Genomic DNA, 27,871 nt, shown 5'->3' on the forward strand with positions numbered 1-27,871 from the left:
CATTCTATGTTTGAACTCCACAAAGAAAATTAAAATCAAGGGAGAGTAGAGCTGAAACAGTAATACTCCATTTTTTTATATGTACACATATATATATTTCAATCATTAGATTCAATGTCTGACTGCTTTCAATGGGACTTTTGTTTGTGTAAAGAGGGAAGAACAGAGCTCTGTTTTACCATGGCTCTGTGCTCTGTCTGCTGTCTCCAGTCCCCGAATTCTGCTCTGGACGGGGACAGGATGCAAACCCCTCAGAAGGGGTGTGACAAGAGAGGACAGAAGAGTTGCAGCACCCTTCTGCTCCCACCATGCCCCACAAATGGCCTCAATTCAGCAGGAAACAGCAGGCATGCTCTGCAGGTGTTGGCATATCTACTGCTTCTCCTATCTGCCCAGAGCCTTAAAGCATGGCCCATGGCTGTATATTTGGGCATGAGAGGGCATGTGGGGCATGCTGCAGCTCTTGTGACGCAGCCCCCTTTGGCATCAAGTAAAATAATTGACAGGCAACAAGGCTGGGTCATGATTCAAAGGAACAGATAAAGCTTCCTAGTAACTCAAAGGCAGAAAAGGCCAGTTCTTGCCCCTTTTAGTACTGTCATTTCTAGGGGTAGTGAAGAGCATCATAGAATCAGCATAGAATAACTCTGTGTTGGAAGCAACCTTCAAGATCATCAGGTCCAACCACCAAGCTGACTACAGATCCCCACATCCAGGATGACTGGAATGAGTCTGTTTAAATTCACTTACCAGCTGGAGAGGGGACAAAATTGCCAGTGCTTCAGCCAGGGCCCAATGGCTTCCTCGATGCCACATGCTGGCCTCCAGGGACAGATCTGTGGTTGTGCAATCACAAGATGTGCTTTCTTCTCTTCCCATTTCTGTTCCAGAACTTCTCCAGCCTTGGACAAACCTCCCAAGGGCCTCTGTGTCTGAGCTTCCGTCTGGGAATGGGGATGAGCACAGCTGCCCACCTGCATTGAGCTATATCTCTGCTCACCAATACATTGCAGGTGTGCAGTAAACTCGAGTACTTTTTGATCCCTCTCCTTTTGTGAACTCTCCAGAATAAAAGCTAAGTGGGAGGGAGGGAGGCAGAGTGGGTAACTGTGCACACAGATGTTAGACTCTGATTGCTAACGCTGACAGACCACAGGGTGAGAGGAACAGCAGAAATATCCAGGCAAACATTTAACTCAACAGGTTTACAAGAAGTGATGTGCACAGAAGTGTTGTGTGCATGCCTGATGTTACTGAGATGGGTTTTTAAGGGACTGTTTCCCAGTGCATTTTTCTTGTCAGAAGAAATTCAGGGAAACTGGGCAAGTGTGAAGGATACATCATACTCATGATAAGCAATTATTCTTCCTTTTAACAACTGGCTTGTTTCACTTTTTACAAGGTATCAATACAGGAGAAGGTACTTCTGATGCTCACATGCAGCTTCTGAAGTTCTCCACATGTGTTCAGATCTCACCTGATGCAAGCCAGCATATTTATGCAGGGGGAAACAAACCTGTGGTGCCATTCTGTTGGTTTTTTTGTACCTTAGTGGTCGGGCTTCTTTGAGATAGCAAGGTGTAAATGCAGAAAGCTTTATCTGTTCTTGGGTTAAAAATGCACAGTTACAGGGAGACTGCATCTCTGAGTATTCACATTTTACATCTTATCTCCGGCCATTGAGGGGCTTATTGGGAACACCAAAAGAGGTCCTGAAAGATAGAATCATAGAATATGTTGGGTTGGAAAGGACCATAAAGATCAAGCTCCAATCCCCTGTCATAGGCAGGGCTGCTCCCAACCAGATTAGGCTGCCCAGGGCCCCATCCAACCTGGCCTTGAACATCTTCAGGAATGGGGTACTCACAGCTTCTCTGGGCAGCTGTGCCAGTGCCTCACCACCCTTTGAGTAAAAAAATTCTTCCTAACATTTAACTTAAATCTCACCTCCTTTAGTTTAAAGCCATTTCCTCTTGTCTTATTGCTATTAGATCATGTAAAAAGTCAGTTCTCCTCCTGCTTTTTAAGCTCCCTTTTCAAGTACTGGGAGGCCACGATTAAGTCTCCCCTTCCCAAGCTAAACAAACCCAATTCCCTTAATCCTTCTTCATAGGAGAGGTGCTCCAGCCCTCTGGCCATCTTCACGGCACTCTTCTGGACCCACCTCATCCTTCCTGCACTGGGGGCCCCAGGGCTCGACACAGTACTGCAAAGAGGCCTCACAAGGGCAGAGCAGGTGGGGACAATCCCCTTCCTTGCCCTGCTGACACCCCTCTTCTGATGCAGCCCAGGATACTGTTGGCTTTTTGGGCTGCAAGCACACACTGCTGGCTCATGGCAAGCTTTTAGTACACCAGGACCCCTAAGTCCTTCTCAGCAGTGCTGCTCACAATGAGTTCTTCTCCCAGTCTGTGCTCATATCTAGGATTGCTCTGAACCAAGCACAATGCTTTGCAGTTGGCCTTGCTGAACTGCATTAGGTTCTCATGGACCCACTCCACAAGCCTGTCCAGGTCCCTCTGAATGGCATCCCTTCCTCCTGTTGTGTCAGCTGCACCACTCAGCTTGGTGTCATCATAGGAGGTTTATTGCTTCAAATTGCTGTGAATTGAGTTGAAATCTGAAGGATGTCAACAAGTTTAGTCTTTTCTTTAAGTAATGAAAATGTTTTTTTCTGTGTATATATTTTGCACTAGGAATGTAAACCTCAGTGCAAACAGCCCCATCAGAATGCTCTCTCCTGCTAACTGCTACAGCACTGCATTAAAAGATGCAAAAGGGAGCCTTAAATGAGCTAGAACAAAATAGAACTTTCACTTTTTTCAACATATATGAAATCTCAATTAAATAAATAACACCATGACGGAGAAGCAAAGCATGATCCAACACCAAAACTACCTCAGCATCACTACATTAGGCCTCACTTACACAAAAACTCTCTGGCAACCTCCAGGCTGGGAGCCTCCAAGCAGGTACAAAGCACAGCAGCACTTTCACGATTCCAGGTGCTGCTGCTGCAAGAAGGGAAACACCAGCACATGCACACACACGCACACACACACACAGACACACAGAGCTTGTGAGGTCATCACGTGCAGCACTGTCTCTATTGGCCTTGTTGCAATTAATGGCAAGGCTGTCCAGTTTTGTCTGTTGAGCTTGGCAGCAGGTGAGTTCCAAAGACATGGATTCCAATCATATTAAAGGAAAACAATCTTCTAAAAATAAAATAAAAATACCCAACCAACACACTGCTCTTTCATTTAGCTCAAATTGAACACATAGATCATATAAAAACTGAAAGGGCAAAGCAGAGAAACTGGCCTGCCTTCCACTCCTGGGAGAAGCTAGAAACTCATTCCATATTATATTTTAAAATATCTTTTTAAAGAAGCATTTGATACCTCACTTGGAGGACCCTGGGATGGCTGGGTCCTTTTTTCCCTGCAAAAAGCCTGTTTCCTCTCCTAGGCCACCAGTGTAAATACCAAAATAGATCACTCTGAATTGGCCTGTTAACAATGATTTATTTAATGGCTAACCACAGTGTCTGAGGCTACTGATAGACAATTTAAATATGTCACACAAACACAGCACTTTGTTTTCAACTCATTCCCCGCACACATTCAATAAATTGAGCATGGGAAAATAATAAGGCAAGCAAAGCCTTGGTTATCAGTTCTGACAGGGTTCACAGTCCTTCTAAACGAGTCTTTAAGTCATTTCATCTCACATTTGAGCATAATGCTCCTGACAGCCATGGCTCAAACTGAGCTTTTTTAAAGCCAACACAGCTTGGAAATAAATACTGGAAGCTGTTTGCTGGAAGCAGAAGCAAGGCCTAGGTCCAGTGCTGCAACCATCATGGCTCCCTCAGCAGCACGGCTCCTGGCACGGCCCAGCACAGCCCCAGCAAGCTGGGGGTGCTCAGGATCTCCTTAAGAACCAGGTTGAAGATCCCCAGAGATCACTGCATGGAAGACAGCCCCAGCCTAGACATTTGCTTTCTGGCATCCCCAAATGGGGCTGGGCCATAGATGTGGATTTGGGGCCTGCTGGCTCCCTGCACGGATGTGAATGCCCATGCTGACCCTCCCAGCTACAGAGAAATCCCTAGAAATGATGAAATGGGAAGTGGTAGAGTCACTGTCCCTGGAGGTGTTCCAGAACCATGTAGATGTGGCACTGAGGGACATGGTTAGTGGGCTAGTGGTTGGACTAGATGATCTTAGTGGTCTCTTCCAACATTCACGATTCTATGATTATATGTGCCCTGAGGGCCTTCAGGATCATTTCTATGGCATGCTGTTCTGCATGCTTTCTGTACCCATACTGAAGCTCATATTACTCTCATTTACACTTTCCTATTACATCCATTCCACATCACAATTAAAAACTATTCCAGCATGCAGTATTTAATGCACTTTAACACTTAAGGATACAGTATCTTGCTGGAGGAAGTCAGATCTTCAATGAAATTTGGTCTGCTTTGATTAATAATTGATGACATTTTTGCATAGGAAAGTAAAAAAAAAAAGTGACACACTTTCTATTGATCTGAGAGCCTCAAGTAAATGAAACACATTGCCTACATCTGTTAACTATTGATATGACTGCAATGCAGAGCAGAGGTTATTTCACAATCTGTACAGATTTAAGGGTGAAAATAGAGAAAGACTTAACCTGCATGATGTTCAGTTTCTTTGAAAATGTAATTTGACGTTGAACAGTCAGAAAACCTGTGTATACAGACAATACAAGGTTACACCTATCTTCCCTGAACACTGCACTGCTAACAACATAGAAGTAGTGGAGACTGAGCAGACACTTCAAAGAGCTTTAAAGAGTTTACGGTAGGATCTTGAGCTGGGGAAGAAACCATTATGAAAGTACAGATCGTTAATCTGACCTCTATCATATACAAAGTTTTAAAACGGGTATTGAAGGAGATAATAACAAAGAAGCAGAAACAAATGGAGGTGAAATGCAATGTGATTTTAGGAAAGACAGCTTGCACCCGACTAAACTTGTCTGAATAATGCCTTGTCTTGATTAGGGAAAAGTGGTATACCTTATCTACATGGACTTCTGTAACATCTGAGCTGGACCCAAGTCCATTTGAGCTGGAGAAACCATGTGGTTTAGTTTTGTTTTCCTTTTGTTTCTTTCATGAATGCCATTGTACCAGTTCAACCCAACTGAAGATGAGTCTTTTCCCAACTTGAGCCACCAGCACTAAGCTTGCAGGGAGAATCTGAGCGCTAACAAGGAAAGAGTCCCTTCCCAGCCATGGCTTTCCTTGATTGATAACAGACATGGGAATCTTAGCAGGACCTGATGCTAAGCTCCATAGGGGCACAATGTTACCTTGAGCCCAGGGGAGCTGCCCAGAGGCTTGCCTGGGTAAGGAGCAGCACTTTGCTGCACTTGATCTGCAGGAGACACTTCACAGCCAATGGGAGAGGGTTATAACTAAGCAAGGACAGACTAGGAGAGCATTTCCAAGTAAAGAACATTTAACCAGAAGAGCTGAGAAGCAGAGGAACTTCATAAAAGAAGAATGATGAGTTGTTAGCTGTCACTCTATGCCTTTCTATGCATCAATATTTCTATTGGAAGTAGGCAAAATTAAAAGTATTAATGGTCACGTTTGGCCCCAGAATTTTTTGGGGGAAAAAAAAAAAAAAGAATGGCAGAAATATTTCCATGAGATCATTTTCTCTTCCAGCACATTTAACTGATGGCAACTACTTTTGTTCTCCAGTGCTTCTGGTCTTCTTGCATTTTCCAGAGTCCCAGCTCCCCTTAGAGGCTGAACGATGACTTAGTGCACGTGTACATTTATAAACACGTCCTCCTAAAGACGTGTGTCTTCCATGGCACACATCTCCCTAGAGGCAACACAAAAAAGGAGTGATGGACATTGGATACTGCTGGTGTGAGGGAACATCAGCGCCCTCAAGGTGATGAGCAAAACAACTGAAACTAGCCAGAACTACCCATCTCTTTGGGGCATTTGTTTTATTGTATTTCCATCTCACACTTACACTGACTGCAATTTGTCAGTGGTAGAATGCTGTGAGAGCTGCTGGGCTGTGTACTGGTTTTCTGGAATTTGTTGAGTCCATACCTAGTGATTTCCTATATGATTATAGTGGAGGAAATCAAAAGACTGTGTCCATACTGGGACTGGTATAATCTGGGCATGCTTCACAGTCCTTGCCTCCCTGCAAATGTCAGTACAACTAATGAGTTAATCTAGAACCACTGAAATCCATCAACATTGTGCACTGACTTCAGTACAGACATGATCAGACTCTGTACCATCCTACCAGCTACAACTTACCTGACAAGATTAAGGGTAAAGGAAAAAAATAAATCAGGAAAAAAAAAACCAAAAAGCCTATCAGCAAGCCTACGGTATGAAAAGCCAGCAGGATGCTTCCTGGCTAGGAAGGGCAAAACAGGATTGTTTTTCTCTCAGTAAGCAGCAGAAAACCAGACTTCAATGTGGCTATAAGATGAACTCTTACAAGCTGAATGAACAATCAAATCAATATTTCTAGTTTTACACTCCTACACATGCAACACAATAAACCTTTCAGTATTCTGATCACAATATTTGATGGCTCAACAACAAAGAGAGTGAACCAAAAGGAAGAAAAAAAAGAGGCACTTACAAATTTGTTGGGTGAAAGCCACAGAGGGTACACCCTTCTTTTAGATAGGAAATGCTTAAGTGAGTTTAACAGAGCGAAATAAGTCATTTTGCAGGTTTGCAAGGCACATTCATTGAGGTAGCACTTTACTTGAAGCATCTCTTGATGTACCCTAACAAAACCTTATAGAGAAAAATCACAAGCTGGATGTACCTATATGAATTGGTAGAAGGAGAAGCATTCGTAAAATTCATAAAAAGCAGGTGAGTAAGACTGTTCTTTCCTTTTTTCAGATAAAAGGATATATATTGTTAAGGCAGTATCTACAGGCCTGGAACTTTGCAGGAGAGCCAGCAGATTTTTGTGTTTCACAGCAGCTGAAAGCTTGTCTCAAGGAGCAAGTGACGCCAGTGATACCATTCCTTGAGTTATTTCCAGGAAAAACTTATTTTTTAAGATACTGATTAAAAGCAGACTTTTATTCCTAAAACTAACTCAGCCTAGACATCAGGAAAAAATGAAACAAACACAACAATTGCCATAGATAGAAAACTCTGACAATGCCGTTGCAGAACAGAGAGAGCATATGAGTGATTAGACAATCACTATTGGCTTCAGTTCCTGATAGGCGTGGGAAGCAGCAGTAAAACATCTTTCTGTGCTGTACAGCATGGAAACATCTTCAGCAGAACCACCCAAAGATTTGTACAGAGTGGGCACTCACACACTAATGTAAAATAAATACGGAGAGGCAGAAAGGGAATGGAGCAGTTCCTCCAAGACAAAACCCTTGCTGGCCATAGGAGGCGGAAAGGAGTTGAAAGAGGAATGCACCCTCTGAAGAGCTGCTGTATGTTCATGAAGAGCTGTGGATTCTCTTAAGTACACACCAATATTAGCAAGTGAACTGACCCTAGGTAATTACTTTCAGGTCCATAGGTCCCCTGAAGCTGTTCTACCACATGCTTATCCTCCAGGTGATGTTCTCAGCCTTCCTCAAAGGGTGACAAAATTCCTTGGGTTGGTCAGTAGTAATCAGAAATAAGTCAATTCAGATTTCTGTGCTGAAGTCCACCCAGTGCAGTCAGCATACTTTTAGGGATCACCCACACACAGGGCCATCCTTATCCAACACCCTGCGAAGCCATCGGAGACAACCAAGGGTGCAGGGCAACCTGGAGCACAGTCCCTTCCCCAGCTGCTCTGTCTTAGGCCTGGAACACAATATTCAGTTTGTGTGGTCCTGTTTCACATTCTCAGGAAGATTTCTTCTGTCATATCACCATGCCACAAAGCCTCATGCTGCAGCAAAAGGGAAGGGAAAAACAGGAGACGAGACAGGTATGAACTGCAAAGGACTGAACTGAAAGGAGCTGCATTCTGCAAAGGAGCAGAATAACACTGTTTCTTTCCCTCTCCTCAGATAAAGGGAAATACACTGTTAAGGCATTTATAAGCAGGTCAGAGATGAAAGGAATGCAATCACTGTGAGCTCTTGGGAGAGGACAGTGTGCCTGCCCCCAACCCTGCAGAGCAGCCCTCCTTTCAGTTTTACAGACTCTGTTCTCTAGCAGCCAAAGTGGGAACTTCAGCTTGGCTTTGAAGGCTTTGACTCACAGCTCTTAGCCTCCCTCTGTCCACTGACCTCTGACTCCTTTGAGCCCAGCTTAACATCCATCCTGCTAGGATCCTCTGACAACGGGCAAGAAGGAAACACCTTCCTCTTTGCTGGGCTACATGCGATTACAGAATTGTTTCAGTTGGAAGGGACTTTTAAAGGCCAACTCTACTGCAATGAACAGGGATACCCACAGCTAGATCTGGGTGCTCAGAGCTCCTCCAACCTGACCTTGGATATCTCCTAGGATGGGCATCCATCATTTCTCTCATTTTCATCCGTGTCAGTGCCTCATCACCCTTATTGTAAAACTTCTGCCTTATATACAGTTTTCCCCTTTTAGTTTGAAACCATTTTCCCTTGTCTTATCACAGGAACTAAAGAGTCTGTCCCCTTTTTTCTTACAGCCGCCCTTTAGGGCCGCTCTCAGGCCTTCCTGGAACCTTCTCCAGAATGAGCAGCCCTGCTTTTCTCAGCCTGTCCTTGTAGAGGAGGTGTGCCATCCCTTGGATCACTTCTGTGACACTCCTCTGGATGCACTCCTACAGGTCAATGTGATGCAGGTGGTTCCTTGCTGGTGAACCAAAGGAGCATGGACCTACTCAACAAGGACACTCAGGGAGCACGGATGCTAGCTTCAGCTCTTCTGGTTCAGTCTCAGGACTGAGGGGATGCTCTGCAAGGAAGAAGAAAAGGCAGGACATCAGATACAATTCAGTGCTGTGCAAAGGAAAGTGATAATGAGAGATAACAGTGGGATGGAAGAGGAGAAAGTATCCAGGACATAAAGTGGTGCGGGACTGGACAAGGCTTTCAGTTACAGGTACAGAGAGAAAAGGCAACACTTCAGAGCTGTGCTGAAGAGACTAAGCTGCAGGGATAAAGGATAAGATTTCTACAGCGCTGCCTGGAATTCCCCATAGACAGATGTGCTGCTGGATACTTTCCAAGCTGACTGTAAGACAAGCTCTGCCCCAAAGCCCATATGCTATGCCAAGAGGGATGGAAGCTTTCTTCACTTACCCCTCATGTTGCCCTGTTCCCCAGCTCGGTGTCTTTCCTTAATGCAGCAGCAGTGAGGAGTTGTTTGCCTTAAAGCCCGGCAGAGAAGGTCTCATTGAGGATCCAGCATTTCCCTGCACAGCAAAGAGCAATGGGCACTGCCCTAGCGGATGCTGTGTGGTGTGACCCAAAAAACCTTCTCAGTGGGGTCTGAGTGATGAAACAGGGCTGTTTCCACCCACTGGCCTCACATCACCCTGGGGGGACAGCAGGGCCTGCAGCAAGGAGGCACCAAACAATGGCAGCCACTCCCTTTGGAGGCTGGGGAAAAAAGGCCTTGGAGTGAGGAGTTAATTACAGATATTGTGTTCCATTTCCTACAATTAGGAGCCCATCTGTAGAGATTTTAATTAATGCAGATCTTATGGGGAGCCTCAGTTTGGCTGGAGGGTCTTAGTGGGTGCACTCTTTCTCCTCAGGTATTTTCTGTAGCTGTGCAGTCATTACCATTTGCCATTAGAGATGGTGTTAGATGGCAGTAAATGAGGAATGAACAATGTAATCCCTTTCATACAGAGCAGATGTATGTATTTGCCTCTTCTCCTGACTCCCACCATCCTTCCCAAATCAATACAACTGCCAGCTACAAAAATCTCTTTTTTTTTTTTTTTTTTTAAGGGTGCATGAAGCCATTTTAGCAGAATGGAATGAAGAAGCTTCACCCTGTGTACTATCTCAAATATGAACAGACACAAGGTGGCTATTAAAAGGAATGATCTAAGTAAGTCCCTTTTCCATCTAAGGCATTTTCGTTTCATTGTTTTTTCTATGTGTCACAAGTAAGACTTACCAACATTTCTATTGATTCATTTTTTTCCAGCTTTCTTTATATTTAGCCCCTTCTCTGGATATGCTGTTTTTTTCTCAATGTAACCTACTGAGTGTCATCTAGAAGTGCCTCAAAACCAACATTCCCAGATGAAAGAAAAAGCTTAAATCACCTATGTCAGGTCTGGTACGTGCTTAAAATGCCCCAAAGCCTTGAGTCTGAGCAACCATGAGGACTGCACAGCACTGCCACCACTGCATAAACCACCAGGGATCTTCTGGCTTCGGGGGGCTTTGCACTGAGCTGAACTTATTTATTTGCTCACAAACTAGCTGCATAGGTGCTCCTGGCCAACCCTACCTGCAAACCAAAGCACAAGCCAACCTGCATAGCCCAATCAGGCCAAGTGTGCACAGCTGACTCCAGAAACTGTCACTGGGCCCTTACTATTAAATGCCACAATGTGTGTTTGCCTGCAGCTGTATAATCCTGATCCCTCTCCTATGGCTGAGCCTCAGCCATATGGATGGGGCTTCCATTGCAGGTCAGTCCTGGAGCCAGCCAGGTCTGGAGACAACTGCACACATGTCTGTAAGGGATGTGAGATGATCCTGTAGATATAACCAGAGTGGTGCTTTTACTCATATGGGAGTGCTTTGAATCTCCTGCTGCCTGAATATCACTTCAGTTCCTTCCATTTACAGAAACCATTTTTCATTCACTGTCTTTAATGAGACATTCAGCTCCACAACAATATCTAACTCATCAATCTTCTCCCTTCAAGAGCACTTATACTGATCTTCTATTTTCTTTTATTATATACAGAGCTATACACACACACGCATACACACAGTGTGTGCAGACTGTAGGTTCCTTTATTTTTGTCTTTTTGTTCTTTGCTGTGTTTAAGACAAGTTTATAACACTAGTACAATTACATGACTGTTGATTACCTTATTGATTTATTTTGCCCTGAATGATCTATCCTCCTCTTTGCAGCTGCTTGAAATTTCCCAGTTGTTCTTGAAGCTCTGTTTTTTAATACATTTCTCTCAGGAAAAGTATTAACCAGCTTCTGTGTCATGTCTTCTCCTGCTTGTTAGTTGCCTGATGAGATCTACCCACTCATACATACTTTTCTGGTGAAATACGCTCTGCAGAAGTAAAGTGTATTTATCCTGACCTTCAGGGAGTCGATCTGACTCAAAGCTGAATTCTAACTAACCTCAGATTACCACTTAACAGATTTTGCAATGACTGCCCTCCTAGCTAGGTCCACCATGTTACTGAGAGCCCAAGAGACAGCTCTGCTTCCTCTCTTGCTTTGTGCTCTGTCAGCTCCCAGAGCAATCATTTCCAAATTTCTTAAGTCAAAAGCTTTATATACTGTCTATTCTCTGTCTGGCCTGGAACAAGCCACAGTTGCCTTTGCTACTCAGTCAAGTATTACTGAAAATGTGGTAGATAGACAATATGCTATGCAAAGCAGCAAGCCTTTGGGGGGTTTGAGGCATTGAGTAATGCAGCTTCTCCTGTGGGAGTGGCGCAGAAAAACAAACCAGCTGTCTGGATTGAAATCACGAGCAATTAACAGCAGTTTCAATTACCCAGAACAGAGCTTAATAAATATTTGCAAATTACACCCTACCTATTTTCACACGAACAGTGGAAGCCCTTGAGAGCTCAGATCAGAGGGACATTGGCGGAGGGAATTCTGAAGGTCAAGAATTCAGCAGATATTTCAAAATTCTCTTCTTAATTAGAAGAAGCAAAGTCTTCTCTGCTGTGTGGAGTCGGTATGAGAGCTGCAGAGAGAAATGAAAGAGAATGATCAGAGAGAAATTCTGCCAGAGCTTTCTCTTCACAACGCACGCCATGGAAGGAATCCCAACGGGAAGAGATCCCACTCCTGCCCAGCCTTCAGAATCCAGCAGAGACACCGCAATTGCTGTTACGATCAGAGAAAAAAGGACCCATTCATATATACTTGTCTTGTGAGAAGAGACTGTTCTGGAAATGAGTGCCGTTGCATACCAAAAAGTTTCCTCTGGGCTGAGGGGATCTCAGTTTCCTTCTCAGAGCTGAAAGAAACTCAGGGTTCATAACTGCTGGCACGTTAAAGCATATCATGTCATGATAGCTGCAGAGACAGAAACCCACCACAGATCATCCGATAAAAATAGCTAAGATGCACTGGGAATGGAATCCATCACCACTTCACTGAAGCCGCAGGAATCTCTTTCCATTGTAAATGCACTCCATACGACAATGCCAGCTCTCGCAGGAGCGATAGTAAGACATAAATCACACTAACTCAGAACAGCACCCATCGAACAATGCAAAATGCCTATAAAGAGAGGCTTGACTCCACATTCGGAGAAGCGTGTCTGAAGTTGGAGCATCCAGAGTGGCTGGAGATAAGAGCCAAGTCTGTTCCAATGGTGGGGAGGTGAGCCCTGTAACCACCAACACAGATAGCCCCACACACTCGAGTATTTTTTTACTAGCTCATTCTGGGGAGACTGTATGCTCTCAGCATGTCTAACAGCTGATGCACAAGTAAAGAGAGTCCCAGTTTCTACAAGAGCATAAAGACACAGATCTGTGGTACCTGTATTTTTTCCAAAATACTGCCATGTACTCAAGCAAAGTTAAGCACTTTTGAGCATCTCAAGCATCCAAGTGTTTGCCCTGTGTACCTAAGTCCTTTGTGGATGGCATACTAAATGCTTAGCAATGAAGCAATAAGGTGTTGTTCCACATGAGTAAAGATAGCAGAATGAGGTTCAATGAAAGAAAGCTTTAGATTCACAAAGAAGGCCTGATTTCCACAGAAATCTAATCAAAGTCAGCTCCTCCACCATGCATCTGCAAACTCCCATTGCAAGCAGCTTCAGAGGAGAAATAATTTGGTTAAATCTGAGAGTGACTACGTTTTCTGTCGTTCATTATTTAGAGACCATCTAAAACTGGATTCAGATCCTGAGGTTGGGTATGCAAATTCGAAAGTCTTGGCACATGAAACATCTCCCATGGCTTCATTTTTGTCAGAAGTTTCCACATATATTAATGAGGACAGAAGGAGGAGAGTGATTTCTCTTACAATGCACTCTAATTGCCCACTTACTCAAAGGGACGTGCTTACACATCCTAAAAATCCACCCAGAATTTTCTGCCAGTGGTGGTAAAATGTAAATTGAATAAAGGTTCATCAAGCCGTACCGCTGCAGTTTCAAAATTGCATTATTCTTTATCTGGATCCACGGGAACACACTTGATTAGTACTGTAAGCACATGACAAAATGCCTGACAGTACAAATGCTGCCTAGTCATAAACATAACATTCCAATCTTCCCCCTACCCCCATCTACAGACATCATTACTTCACATAGTATTTTGTGGTATTGAGCATGAAACTGCAATAAATTTTTCAGATGCTACAGTCAAACATGCACTAAGGTAATTTTTCCCTTACTGGTTGTTAGTTGGTTTTTTACATGGCTCAAAACTTCAGTCCTTAAAACAGGGTTTCTCATGCCATCCCATGCCAAACTGGATGCTCCAGCTGTCTCGCTTTACCAAAATTCTCAGCAGGCACCTAGCACCACAGTAAGCACCAACAGTCCAAGCCTCATAGAATTGCTGAATGTCCCAAGTTGGAAGGGACCCATAGGGATCATCGAATCCAACTCCTGGCTCCACACAGCCTCCTCATGGCTCAGTTAGCCTCACTAGCATGCAGCACAGAGAAAAAGCCCCCTGTGAGCTCTGGATGCTGAGGAAGAAGTCCAGCACCAGGAGCATGGCAGAAGAGCAGTCCTCTCCTCATTAAGTGCCAAAGCAGCACTCCCTGAAAGTACTTCAGAAGAAAACTGTACTATGTGTACCTAAAGTACTTGCAAAAGATCACTGCTTCCCCTTTTCTCGCCCCCTCAGAAAAGGCATACGTTACAAAAGGCACAGTTACCAAGGTAGTCAAGACAAGGGATGCTAGTTCACACCGGATAAAAGGCACTTAAGAAGCACATATAAGACAAGTAATTAAAGGCCTTGCCACGATCACGTGAACTGGAGCTCTAGAAAGCAAAACAGACCTCAAGAAGATCCTCCCTCTCTGTAATTGCTGTCTGTAAATTGCTCTTTTATTAAATATTTATGGACTTGCTTGCCGGCTACTCCCAGTCAGAACAACCACAGTTAATAGGATTATCTTCCTGTGCCAGATGCAAGTAGCAGATATAAGAGAAATGGAGATAAGGATAACTCACCTACATTTGGTGCATGAGCTGCCACTAACCAAAGATCCTGGGCTGTGATCCTGCACTGTGGGCTGTACTCAGGCACTTTGCAGCTCTTCTATAAGCATTCTGAAGTCACAGAATCGTTTTAATTGGAAGGGACCTTTGAAGGTCATTTGGTCCAACTCCCCTGCAATGCACATGGACACCTGTTCGATTAGGGTGCTCAGAGCCCCTCCAGCCTGACCCTGGGTAAATCCAGGAATGGGGCATCCACCACCTCTCTGGACAACCCATGTCAGTGCTTCACTACCCCTATCATAAAAAACTTCTTCCTTATATCTAATCTAAATCTCCTCCCTTTTAGTTTAAACCATTTCCCCTAGTCCTATCCTAATAGATTCTGCTCAATCATGGCATTTGCACTAAGATCTGTCGTAAGCCCAGCAGTGTCAGCCTGAGGAGACGCGCTGCTTTCCTATATCTTTTCCTTCTTTTCTGCATCTTCCATCTCTCTATTCTGCCTTGCATTTTGTAAACATCATTGAAATGAACTCTACTTGCATTTTTAAATTTAATATTGAGTTCAATTTGCATTTGAAACACACACAATTCCACTTCAGGAGTCTAGATCACTTGAACATCATCTCCTGTCTGGCAACAGGGGTATAATTACAATTATGTCTACTAAAAATTTCCTCTGGGTAGAACCCAGATTTTTTTTTTTTTTTCCCATGTTTGAATTTCTTTACTTTCTGAGAAACAAATTGCAGTAAACAATCAACTTGAAAGGTGAGACAGTGTATAAGAGGTGTTTTGTCTGTTTGGTGTTGTAAGGAAGGAATTCTTTCCCAAGCAACACTTGTCTGTGGAAATAAGGAAATTGCACAAGGAAGAGAAGGAAGGTTCTTTCCATCCTGCTTCTTCCATTCCAATCCAATCTAACCCAGCTCAAAACTGAGCAATGTGGCGATGCTCTAAGACCACCAGAGCCATCTGAAACGTGGCCTGTCTTTCACTTGCTGAAATGCACCACTGCAGCCTCACTGTGCTCACATCCCCTGAGCGGTCTCCACAGACATCCAGTATGCATCGATGGATATCAGTAGGCGCCATTTTTTCCACACAGACAAGCTCAGTGACACACCTTTGCTTCATACACACCTCTGTGTCAGGCACCATTCTGTCAGAGCACCCTTCTGCTGCCCTTTGTCACACGGCAACAACGTGTAATGGGCTGTTGGTGGAAAGGTTCAACCTCTACTGGTGTATCACCAACGCCTGCCTTCGATGTCGTGGGTCAGCACAAGAAAACAGGAGGCATTACTTTCGGAGCAGCCCTCGTTCATACGCGCAGCCAAGCCGATGCGATAACTTTCCCCAGTAGCAACTTTAAAAGAAGAAAATCAGTTTCTGCTTTGGAAACGCCGCGGCCATCGCTGTTGCGGTACTGAACTCTGCCGCCTCTACGTCTCCCGCCTTCCCCTGCAGCCAGCAGAACGGATCGGGCGACGGGGAACGGCGGCTTCCTCATCCCGCCGCCCCACCCTGGTCGCCGCAGGCCCCGCGCCCGCCGCTCCAGCTCCCACAGCGCCATCTACAGAGCGGCGCGGCAACAGCAGCCTGCGGTGCGCCGGCTCAGGGCAAGAGGCTGCGGGCAGCCCGCAGCGCCTTCCTCAGCTCTAACGTGGCACCGGAGGCGTTTGTGCTTTCATCTCACACGCAGGAAGAAATCTTTAACTGTGGGACGAAAGACGACACGATTTCGCTGCACACCACCCTTTCTCTGATGAACAGGGAGATGGCAAGTGTATCTTCCCACTATTAGGAGCTCCTGCCAGGAGGAGAGGATTTCCAAGTTACGGGATGGTTCATGTGAATGCTTCCTTTCAGCAAACTGGTCACTGACATATAACAAACATCTTACATCAGGAAGCCCAGTTACAAAACTCCCTTTGCATTTTCTCCTCATTCCGAATTACAGATTGCCCCCGTAGGGCCATCACAGCTCAAATGGAGAGCAGACCTGTTGCAGGTGGCACCAGTGCTAGGAAAAGGCCCACCAAGGCCCTCAGAAAACACTCAGCTCCTTGAGACACCTGCACTGCCACTCATCTTTTCATCACTCATCACCTACAGTCATCCCAGCACGTGGGACTCTGTCCCAGGGTTTGGTTTCCAGCCAAGTCTGCTAAGAAATCATAGAATCACCAAGGTTGGAAAAGACCTCCAGGATCATCTAGAGCAATGAGCCCATCCACCTACCACCTGTAACCACCTCTATTTCCCCACAAATTATATTATTGTGGCCCTTAACACTATTGGGCTTGTAAACTCTTTCTCAACAACCACAAAGGGGTAGTAGTGGGAGAACACAACTGAAATGACACCACAAGTTTTCCTGTAAAAACCTGCAGACTTGTCTGCTCCAACCAGAAGAACACTTTCAAGCAATTAAGGAGGGGGTAGATTTAAGTTACCACAGAAATTAACGCCTTAAATTTTTTTTATGTGAAGAACGTGCAGACTGTTTGAGGGAAAGATGATACTGAAGTGTTTTCTTACCTTAAGTTAGACTGCAGGACTTTCTTCACCCCTACATTCAGAAAAGCAAAGTGGAGTATTTCATCTGAACTGCATGGTTTTCTTCCAATAGAAGCTAACAGGAAAAGCCCAATAGCATCTTCTCTTGACTGAATAAGTCATTTCCTAAAACATTCTCTCTTAAGGACTACCAGCCTTTTTTTTTCTTTTTTTTTTTTCCCCCTTCCACACTAAGCAAACAGAAGAATTGCTTATTTTACTGGCTCTGTATGTTACTAAGAAACCTCTCAATTCTACTTGGACTTGGCTGTGGAAAATACTTAGCAAATGTTTCTCCATTCTGTGTTAAGATTTTTCTTTGAAGATCAAAAGATTTCTCTGCCTCAAGAAAACACTATTTAATAGTAATTTTGATTTTCTTATTGTATCCCAATCAGTATGCAACTGTATTTACTCATGCTGTAAGTCTAATTTTTGTAAAATAAAAATTCAGTTGTCATCTAATATCAGTGAATAGCCAGCATCACAGCAACTTACTCTGCACCAAATACAGTGAGTATGTTGTCAACCCATGAGTCGAGTGTGAATTTTACAACACAAAAGTGCCCAATGACTATGAGTCGATCATGTGACATTAAGAGCAGATAAATTAACTCCTTCCAGATGAGAATTAAACTGTGCTTCCACTCAAGTAGATAGTACAATTTACATGTAAATAAGTCAGCTAACTCAGATTGCTTCTTCAGAGATCTTAATGGCCTAAGAAAACATTTAGGCCCAACTTCTTTGAACATTTTGGATGGATGAAGAGTGTTCACTAAGTAGCTAATAAACCTGCTGCTTTTTTAGAAATCAACATCCTCAAAAAGCAGCAAGTTAGTGCAGGAAAGACTGTCAGGCTACCAAGCCAATTCCATTTATAGCAAAAAAAAAAAACCAAACTAAACAAACAACCCAAACTAGATTATGAAGAAACACCTAATGAATTTAATGATGAAAAATATCTGATGTTCAGAACACATAAGTACACAATTTCAACAAAGGCCCAGATTCTTTGGATAGTGTTTTCCTTCAGTATCACTAAACTTGAGTGAAGTTCTATGTAATTTATTGTTCACGGCTTCCGGATGAAGTCTAAGAATTGGACTTTACTCCTTTTTCCCCCCATTTTGTTTGAAAAATTTGTACCAGAGCAACACACACAAGGACATCTGTATCCATACATACAGTTTTTCTTTTTTATTAACAATGTATGTCATTACTGAACAAGGCAACTGAGAAATACAAGGACTGGACATATACATCAAAATTTTACAACCTGACAAAAAATTGGCATATGACTTATATACAGGTGTGATTAATAAAGATTACAGCTCTACTGTATTTGATTAAACACAGTCCTAATCACTTACGTTATGAAAATATGAAGTTGATCATATAGAAGTCAAATTCTGGAATCTAAAAATAATGGCAGTTTAAAAACTTCAAAGCTTTCTATATCCATCCATTTTACAGAACATCACTACAGCTCTTCCTAATACCATATACATGAAAGATTATCAAAAATATATTGATGGGTCTATGCTAATGATGAATGCTTGTATTTACATTAAGTTAGCAAATACTTCACCAAATACTTTATATACAAAACTCAATTTGTCCTTTGTGAAAGAGTCATTAAAAAGTTAAAAACCATAGAAATGCCAGTTAGAAATAATGTGCTCCAAAAATTGGACTTTACAACAACTGAGAACAATTGAAAATAATTTATGAAAAAGCATGTTATTTTATTACGAGTACTCCCACAACTCTTCAGTTCCAATACAGAGTAGCAGAAACTTTGTCCTGGGTGTTAAGTGGTATCTCCTCTTCTAATAATGCTACAAGGGAAAAAGAAACATTCTTAAGCAGTTTGTTACGCAGGCTTTGAAGAAGGTAGAAATAATTCAAGGAAGCAATACTCTTCCCCTCTTCTCAGTGCTGTAAGCTCTGTCCCCCCCATAGTAGTTCAAATACTCAGTTCTCATTTCTTTCTCCTTAGAGACCAGAAGAGGAAGGAAAAACACAATCTCATACTCCGTATTTTAATACTGTTCTGAATGTAAACTTTTTTTTTTTTTTACCAGCACTGCTTTTCAGAATTTCCTGGCTGATTTTTGTATTTTACTGTGATGTTCTTTTCCAGAATGTTTTGAATGCCCATACCAAAAGCAGCCTCCTCTACCAAACTAAATAACCCTCCAGCCCATCTCTCAATGGAAAAACAGCTTAGATGGGAACCAAGCATTTGCTCTAAACTATACAGACATGAGCACCTAGATAATGCTGCAACACTAACCATGGATGCTGAATTAATGTGCACGTACTAAGGATTAGATGTCTACTGAAATATGGAACTCTTGAGTTGCATTCCACTCAGGCCCATCAGAATACCAAAATATGGTTTGAGAACACAGAAGTGCAGTTTACAGGCCTTTATGTACATGCCAAAATATCAGACTGATCAGACTCTGGTTTTCATCTTCTTCCAGAGAGAAGTGACAGGCAGTATGAAAGCAGTGTTCTTCACTGAATCAAATCAGCACAATACAATTGTTCATAATGCACTGCAATAACTTTGTCAAAGTGCTGACACCACGTAACAAGCAAAATTAGATCTTCCTGTCAAAACCAAATGAATTAGATTGAATTTCTCTTTTTATCTCCAGAGATGCTGACTGCATTTTCCATGCTTGCTGCATGGAATTCCTATCTTCCAAATCCACCAAAGCCTAACCACATTTATTTTTTAATCCTTATTCTTCAAACACTGTAACAACCAAATCTTAAGCCTCTTTTCTGAAAGTTAAGGATGTGATGACATGTCAACCACCTTTAATCTATACAGTCTCTCCTACCATCTAATCTTGTCCCCTTTTCCCACACATAGCCTCTCACTCTTTGTCTTTTCTTCTAATTGCTCTTTAACATGTTTTACAGAGTACCTCCCTTGCTCCTCTCAACTCACACTCACTGGGAGAAAGGATTTTACATCTTTGGTCTGCTCTCCTTTCTCCATACCATTAAGTGTACCCAAAACACAACATCCAGTTAACTTCTCTATGCACATAAATCCAACTCCTTCCCCAGTGTCTGCTTCTTTCTACACACTTTCACATCAGTTCATATGTATCCAGGAACGTCTTCTTCCTCAGATTCCAGTACTTTTCATCATAGTTCTTTCTGACAAACTACCAATCTGAGCATCGTGCCCAGGTTGGAGACCAACAGAAAACACTCAAGACATCAAATCTTTTTCATCCCTAGGTCTTTTCATCCAATAACTACAACAGTGCTTTACACTCTTTGTGATGTCTCTCTAAGATATGCTCTCCTTAGTCCATTTGCACATCTAGGACTAATCCAAGCTCTGAGATTTTCTTTGTAGGTTGTGTTACTCTTCTGATTCACGTTAGAAGCTGCTGACACAATTTAAGGCGAGATGCAGGAGAAGCAGAGAGTAACTGAAGCTATATAGACATGCAATGTGTCTGAAACCAGTTTAACCATCTTCCTTTCCTTAACATCTCAAATAAGATGTCCAATAGCCTTTAGTTTTTTCCTGTAACTATTTCCTTTCAGGTCTTTTTTTTTGTTGCATTTGTATAGCACCTGCAACTGAAAGAGCTAGAGCAAAACTGAAGCTCCTTTGCACTGCAGCAATATGGATGTCAACACAGATGCTGCACAGAACATCTGGTAAATCTGTGCAGCAATTTATTCATTAACAGGATAAATGTCAGGTTTCTCAGTTCTTACCAGTTTAATTTGTGCTCTGCCGCTGGACTTTTGGCCCAACACTTTGAGTTTCTTCTTCTGGATTTGGGCGTTTCCCAGCGCTAATGCCAGTACCAAGAGATGCTCTTCCTGATAATTTAAAATCAGTATTTATAATCAAGACACTACTACTGTACTTTTATAAATTCAGGAAAAGGTGTTTCGTTCGGCTGTTTTGGGTTTTGGGTTTTTTCTTTTAATTACCTGGTTGCATTAAATGTGGTTGCTGATTGTCTCCATGAGCATAGCGTAAGATACTACTTGCTTGACAGTAACCTGTTCAGATACAGTAGATGACAAATAAAATTCAGAATTTCAGAAAGTGTACAGTTACATTACTAACACTAACAAAAAATACAGTTTCTTCTCCATCAATAAAAATCCTCAGATAGACTGTCCTGAATGTATTAAGTACACACAGTCAAGCACTGCATTTGTAGCAAACAGAGTAAGGTAGTCTGTTTGGACACAGTAAAATGTTTTAAGTTGTTATAAAATTTAGCATTGGCACTGTGGGTTCCCCTCTTCCTTTTAAACTATTTGGTTACAGAAATAGCAACAAATCCTTAGCGTAAGCTGTAGAAGAAAAAACTAACAACAAATAGATAAAAGCTATTTGAAAAAGAAGGCCAAATTAGCAAGAGCAGCTGCACTTTCTTGTTCTGTTGTACTCTGCTTATGTTCTGCATGTTTAAACAAAACAAAGATAACAACCTTTCAAGATGAATAAACATACACTGAGAAGACAGTTGTGCTCTGTTAGCTTGCAATTTTGATCTCTACAAGCCACATTTTAAGTTTTTGTGGAGTGACCAGAAATTTGCTTACACATTATAAAAATTTCCAGCAAAGAAAAAAAAAAAGACCTATGGAATTTCATTATATATGGAAGAGTGTTAATGAAATCAGGGAAAAGGCAACATGTAAGTTTTGCAATCAGATATACAAAGTGAACTCATCTTCCAGTATCATTCATTTAAATTAAGCCCAGAATACATTTCAATAATTTTTGTTTAGTCACACTTGTGATTCCATTCACTTCCAAATGTACCTATCCAGAACAGTATTTGTATTTCAGAGATAAAGACAAGTTCACTCTAAGAAACAATTTTTATGTTTCAAGAACAGAAACAAGGCCAGTTCAAGCTTAGATAACAACTTCCACAAAAAATTATCCATGTTATTTTCACGTTTTGTCCATTTTTTTTTCCCTACTTGTACCAATTTGCAGATCCTCTACAGATGGGCACTCCCACAGTACCTTGCTGCTGAACTCCGTTTCCTCCTGTATGAGAGTCTCCTAGGGCACATGACTGAACTCCAACTGTCTGACCATCACCAGTTCCCAGCTGAGCTCCTAGTGAAGCAGGAAAAAAAAACAAAACAACAGCATTCCAATTTGGCAAATCCAGGTGTTTGATATGTGTTGAGAAATTACTTTGAGAAAAAGAAAAACCATGAATAAAATTTCTCTGTTGAGACTTAAAAAAACTGTCTTTATATAAATACTACCAACATCGAATAAAACTGGAAGCAATTAAGTTGTTCCAGAAACTGTCTTGTGAAAACAGCTCTCTTATAACACACAATGCCAAGGGCCTTACACAAAGACATTTCAGCTATTCAGTTCCAGTATTTCTATGTATTAAACAATATGACTGACCTCCTGCACTGCTGCAACCAGAAATGCTTTCTCCTGGAGAAAAACTCATTAGGCCACCATTTCCATTCCCATTTGGGTTAGAAGGCACTGTTGCAAGAAGACCTAAGCAACGAAATACGATATGTAGCCATAAAGACAGAAAACAAACAGACAAACAGATTGAAGGTAGTATCCATTGTTCTCGTGGCAGGCAATTCTCCATCCTCATCCCAAGTAATCCTATTATAAAAGATACTTGGACAACATCTGTCTTTCTCCCCTGCTGCTGAGATCTTCACAGGTAATTCAGTTACATAGCACGCATTTTCCACATAATGTTCTGCATACATTTTCTAGTATATATTAGCTACAAGTGCCACTACATTGCATTGGACTGCAGTGTATCCTGATTCAATATCTAGTATTATCTGAATAAAGACTACTTACAGCCTCCTGAACAATCTAAATGCATGTGGTTTACTTTTCAGAGAAAAGGCAAAGGTCTTTCCTAGCTAGGCAGAACGTTAACAGAGACTGCAGTAGTTTCTATCTGAATCACAGCACTTGAAAAATACATGGTATGACTGAAGTTATGAATAACATTCATTTTCTAGCCACTAGTATTAAAACTGAGCTGTACAAATACAGCATATGCTGGTCAGTTTAATTAACCAGAAGTTTCCATAAATCCAAAGAAAATTTTCTGCACAAAACAAGATTTGTGCAGTCCACTCTAGCTCTTTTGACCCTTCTTGGTTGTATTTAATATTCTCATTTATTTGGCTATACAACCCTGGTTGCAACACTGAGTTCACACCTGTCTATGGGATGAAATCATTAATTGCTAGAAGGCGAGATACATCTACAAATAAATAAAGCCAATAGCCTATAACCATACCCAGTCCTCTGTATCGTGAAAGCTGCTGGTAAATTTGTTTCATCCTCTCAATATTCAGACGACTTGCTTCCGCATGGTTTACCATTGGTTTGGGATAGTTAACTCCTATAACACATTTTGCAGCCTTCTGGACACTCTCTGGGGCATTCCAAGGGTCATAGATGTATTTTGCAGGGAAACCTCTAAGTACAGGCAAATAACGTCTTAAAAAAAAAAAAAGAAAACAATCCATTTTAAATCTAGAGCTATTTGACAACATCAGTGAATTTACTGAAAATTCTGGACTGTGATTTACCTGATGTAATCTCCATTTGGGTCAGTTCTTCTGCCAAAACCCACTGGACAGTAGCAGTGAAAAAACTGCTGAAAGAAGGAACTACAGGACAGCCACATCCAGCTCCCAGCATTCACACTCCAATCTGCATCAAGTAAGAGCTCTTCAAAGACCTCAAGAAATCAGGGCAACAAGTTAGTCTGAATGTGGCACATCTTTGATACACTTGCTTCTCAAGAACCAATGGGAGTCCTCAATTCCAAAGGCAGTCCAGCTCTTCAATGGCACAGCATTCACAGAACACTCAGTACATGGTAGCAAATACTTACCTACATGCCAAACTCAAGAACAAAGGTGTGATAGCCCATTGCGACTTTTACCCTGTAAGCAAAACTTGGAGACATCTCAGAAAGGGAAGACTGGAAAATTGTACATCTTTGCTAATATAACCTTCAAAAAAAAAAAAAACTCAAAGGATGGCTTGCCTTTGAGCACATTTGTTGCTCTTGGAAGAGCTGCTTTTTCATGTTACAACTGAGTAAGCTTTACTAATTTCTACAAAGCAGGAAACACAAGGAACTTTCCCAACTCTGACTGCCAGTCTATGTACCTCAATGTGTGCTTTCACTAGGTGAGGAGACCAACGAGTAGAAATCCAGAGTTTCAGGATACAAGAAAGTAATTCAGAAGCTGTGTTCTTGAAGGCCACAAGTTAATCTAGTGATCCAAGGACACACACTTACAGATGCGTGAACCAACGAGACAAAAAACCATCTTCTGTGGTCATTACTATTTGTATTAAAAATAATATATGAGGAAATAGATTTAAATTTGGAACTCAATCCTTCCAAAGCTTTCACGTTTCTAGCATTTTTTTGTTTGTTTTTAATTAATATAAACAAGCCTATCATGCATTAAAAAGTTTATCTGCTCACTGATCACATGATCTATCAATGCAGGCTAAAAAGAAAGAAGCTTTATTCTTTGGAGGAGAACCTGGGAGTATTTCTATAAAAGGAGTGTACAAAATAGTTTCCCAGTTACTTCTCCAGCCTGTTTTTCCAAGTTCTCATTTCCCTTTCAAACTTTCACTGCATCCAAACGTTCCAAGGAATCATTGTCATTTTCCTTCACATTAAGACTCTAAAACAAGATAACACTAACCCAAGATCTCTCTCTAACAGAGAAGTATTCATGCTATTTTTTGTAACAGCCGGTGTATACTGTAATGTTTTCTAGCAGTTAGAGATATTTAAGCAAGAGCTGATTAAAAACAACCTTATTTTTCAAGTAATTGCCTAACAACATTTTTGGATGAAGATTTTTGGATGAACACTTAAATGCTTGCACTCAACTGCTCCACTAGATGCTGCCATGCAATAAGACTTAGAATCACATTTCCTCAGAAGGCCAGGTTAGCATTTGCTAGCTATGGATGTACTGACTTAACATCCTTTGACTGCACAAGTCTGGTCCGTCCGTATACATGCACTGTTTCAAGAGTAAGTAGCACTCATCTGCAAAACACAGCCTTTCCATCTGGCTGAATTACCTGTGCATATTTATCTTCAATGAACTGTAAAAGGAAAATTCCTAAGACAGCTTATGTCCTTATGTAATCAAGACTTCCCTTTTAAATGAAACGTGTTTACTTGCAGCTGATCTATTAAGTGAGATGAAATTTCATAAGACTGGATGCATACATAAGATGCAAGCTCAAAGTTCAGAGGACAAGTACGTTTAAAAAAAATTTAAAATAAACTATTTGTCATTATCATCATCCAGTAAAAGTGTGACCCTTCCAAAAAAAGTGTAGAACTGATTGAAATGATAAGATTAAGTTACCACATTCTTTTCTTCAGAGGACTGACGTGCACTTTCAACTTCAGCGTCTCCTGGGTATTTGCATGGAAATTAATTGCACTGAAACTACAGCTAAATGGCATTGTCCATACTCACACTTCTAACATAAGGTGAAGGGACAGAAGTGGCTAAAAGGACACTCAGCTCTTAAGTCTTCTCCCTTTAATTCCTGTGTTTTTCCTTAGCAGGGAAGCTAACATACGCTGTGAACAGGAACAGTTCATGAAACATGACTGTAAAGAAAATTTCAACTGCAGGGTTAAACTATATTTCTTAAAATCGTAGAATCCTTAGAGTTGGAAGGGATCTCTGAGGTGCATCTAGTCCAACTCCCCTGCAATGAGCAGGGACACCACAGCTAGACCAGGTTGCTGAGGGTCTTATCTATCCTCACCTTGAAGTCTCCAGGGATGGGGCATCAACCACAAAATTTATGTATAAATATAAATTAAAATTCAAAACCAAGAATGAGAAAGAATACCTTCATTCCTTCTTCCCAGCTAATCCAGAGGTCACCTCGAGTCAAAAAGCATGCCACAGCATGCCGAGCTAAGTGGTGAATCCAGCCTTCTTGACGAAGCTGCGTCATAATTGCATCAATCCAAGGAAAACCTGTCCTGCCTTCTGCCCATTTGGCCAAAGCCTCAGGATTCTTATCCCACGGAATTTGAACACAGATAGGATTCCCCTCCATTTTATCAAACCGTGGATTGTTAGTTGCCGCTGTGTAGAAAAATTCACGCCATAACAGCTGGCCATAGAGGGAGAGGGGAGGGGAGCTGTTCTTTTTTACCTGAAGATTATTGAAAGAAAACATTTTATCAGGAAAAGAGAGAGGAAAAAAAAGAATCACAACATCTAAGAATGTGTAGCTGACCGTGTAGAATCATACCTTTTTGTACAGGTCCGTTAATTTGAAATAAAAGAGTCGACAGGACAAACAGCCAAAGCGGAGGTAGGGACTAAGCCCTGTAGGACTTGCCAGAAGGGAATTGGCGTTCATTCGTGGTCTTTCAAAGTTTGCTACCCAAGCCTTAAAAAAAAAAATAAAATATACCCAAAACACTCTAACATCAGATTACAGAATAGGTAACAAAAGTTAGCAAGTTTTAAAGGGAGAAATCATGCACAATCAGTAACCGAGTCCATGTGCTGAACAGGTGATCACATCATCTTAGAGCTAAGGTGATCAAATGTTCAAGGGGTTCTCCTCAAATCAGCAGAATCTCTAGTAAATAATTCACCTCAATGAAGAAGGTGTGAACTGTCCTCCAGAACTACTTATCCCTTCTTTAAACATAGAGGAAACTGCGACAATTAACAGCACCTTAGCTTTTAGAGGAACTGCCCTTCAAAGATATGAGAGGCATTTCAAGTAAGGTTATTGCCAAAGAAAAAACAAATCCATTTCTCAGAACACACAGTGGCATGACAGACTTTCTCTAAAGTTCAAGTAGGTGACAATTAGGCTGTCATCTTTCAAAACTAAGAAACAGCAACTTGATTTACATCATTATATAAAGGCCCTGAGTATAAAGGGTTATTTTTTTTTTTTCTGGTGTTTTTCAGTGGGGAGGGGGATGATAGTTAAAAAGATTAACACTTTGTTCAATTCTCCTTACTAAGAACAACTCTATTTTCCAGATACATCACGCTCACAACAATATGAAATATACCTTTCGTTCTAGATGTCTTTCCAGTCGTGTGAGAGCTTCTGTTTCTCCCCCAGGCCATACTGCAGAAGGCAGACCATCTGTGTCAAAACCTGAAAAACAAATTAAAACAAGGAAAGTCCTTGTTTGCCTCTATTGAAGGGCAGTATATTCTAGAGTATTGATACTTGATGGCATATTATTATATGCTGAGAATAGCCTTAAGATGGACACATGGCAAAGTACAAGTTCTATAACACTTCGCAACCAAGTCTTATCAAACCATGTTCAACAGCTCCAACTTGCAGGAAAATCCATTTTTTTTACATTCCATTATAAAGCTTAATGCTGAATGATTTTACTTCAATTCCTCTACTTTTGTTTTTGCCCAAAGTAACCTTCCATTCATTTTCCAAATTATTTTCAAGTTTCCAGTTCTGCAATATATTGGTTATCTCTAATCTATAACTTTTACTTTTTATTACCACACTACTAAGAAGCAAGAATTGCTTCATTAATTTATAGGATGCCTAAAAACTTTTTGAATCATACTAAAAGCATCCATTCTACCTTCAGAACTAACATTCCTATGTTTCATTAACTGACATACATAAAAGATTAGAATTACGATTAGTAATTCTGATCCAGAAGATGAAAAAGAGGCAAGTTTTTCTCCCTCCCTTCCTCTCCACTAAGGAGAGTTCACCAGGTACATGAGATAATGTGTTTAGTGAGATCTTTCTGAAGAAGGCTTTAAAAGACAGAGCAGCAAGAGTGTAGCCAAAATTTGTCCAGAGATTTTTCCTCAGAGATTTGGTGGTCATGCTGCATTTGTTT

At 41.6% G+C, this 27,871-nt stretch overlaps 1 protein-coding gene and 1 long non-coding RNA gene across 3 annotated transcripts in view; both read right to left on the reverse strand.

Annotated features, from left to right (window-relative positions):
* Nucleotides 1-7,104: 7,104 nt before the first annotated feature.
* Nucleotides 7,105-12,229, reverse strand: LOC146545324 (uncharacterized). Its single transcript, XR_014884266.1, has 3 exons — nucleotides 12,142-12,229; nucleotides 11,756-11,912; nucleotides 7,105-8,953 (listed from the first exon to the last, which is right to left on the reverse strand). It is a non-coding gene; the product is annotated as an uncharacterized LOC146545324 (long non-coding RNA).
* Nucleotides 12,230-18,105: 5,876 nt separating this feature from the next.
* Nucleotides 18,106-27,871, reverse strand: part of CRY1 (cryptochrome circadian regulator 1) — a 34,717-nt gene continuing 24,951 nt past the window's right edge. The window contains exons 5-14 of one of the 2 annotated variants that reach the window (XM_085227606.1): nucleotides 27,059-27,147; nucleotides 26,275-26,415; nucleotides 25,864-26,175; nucleotides 23,541-23,692; nucleotides 23,246-23,448; nucleotides 22,369-22,470; nucleotides 21,967-22,062; nucleotides 20,910-20,981; nucleotides 20,688-20,795; nucleotides 18,106-18,769 (exon numbers count right to left, since the gene is read on the reverse strand). In XM_085227606.1, coding sequence (XP_085083732.1) covers nucleotides 20,692-20,795; nucleotides 20,910-20,981; nucleotides 21,967-22,062; nucleotides 22,369-22,470; nucleotides 23,246-23,448; nucleotides 23,541-23,692; nucleotides 25,864-26,175; nucleotides 26,275-26,415; nucleotides 27,059-27,147 — 1,271 coding nt within the window. In that variant the 3' untranslated portion in view covers nucleotides 18,106-18,769; nucleotides 20,688-20,691. The remainder of the gene's footprint in view (nucleotides 18,770-20,687; nucleotides 20,796-20,909; nucleotides 20,982-21,966; nucleotides 22,063-22,368; nucleotides 22,471-23,245; nucleotides 23,449-23,540; nucleotides 23,693-25,863; nucleotides 26,176-26,274; nucleotides 26,416-27,058; nucleotides 27,148-27,871) is intronic. The other variant, XM_085227614.1, reaches the window with a different exon arrangement.

Source organism: Meleagris gallopavo, chromosome 1 (genome assembly GCF_905368555.1).
Source record: "Meleagris gallopavo chromosome 1, MGAL_WU_HG_1.1, whole genome shotgun sequence".
In the NCBI taxonomy this organism is placed as follows: Eukaryota; Metazoa; Chordata; class Aves; order Galliformes; family Phasianidae; genus Meleagris; species Meleagris gallopavo.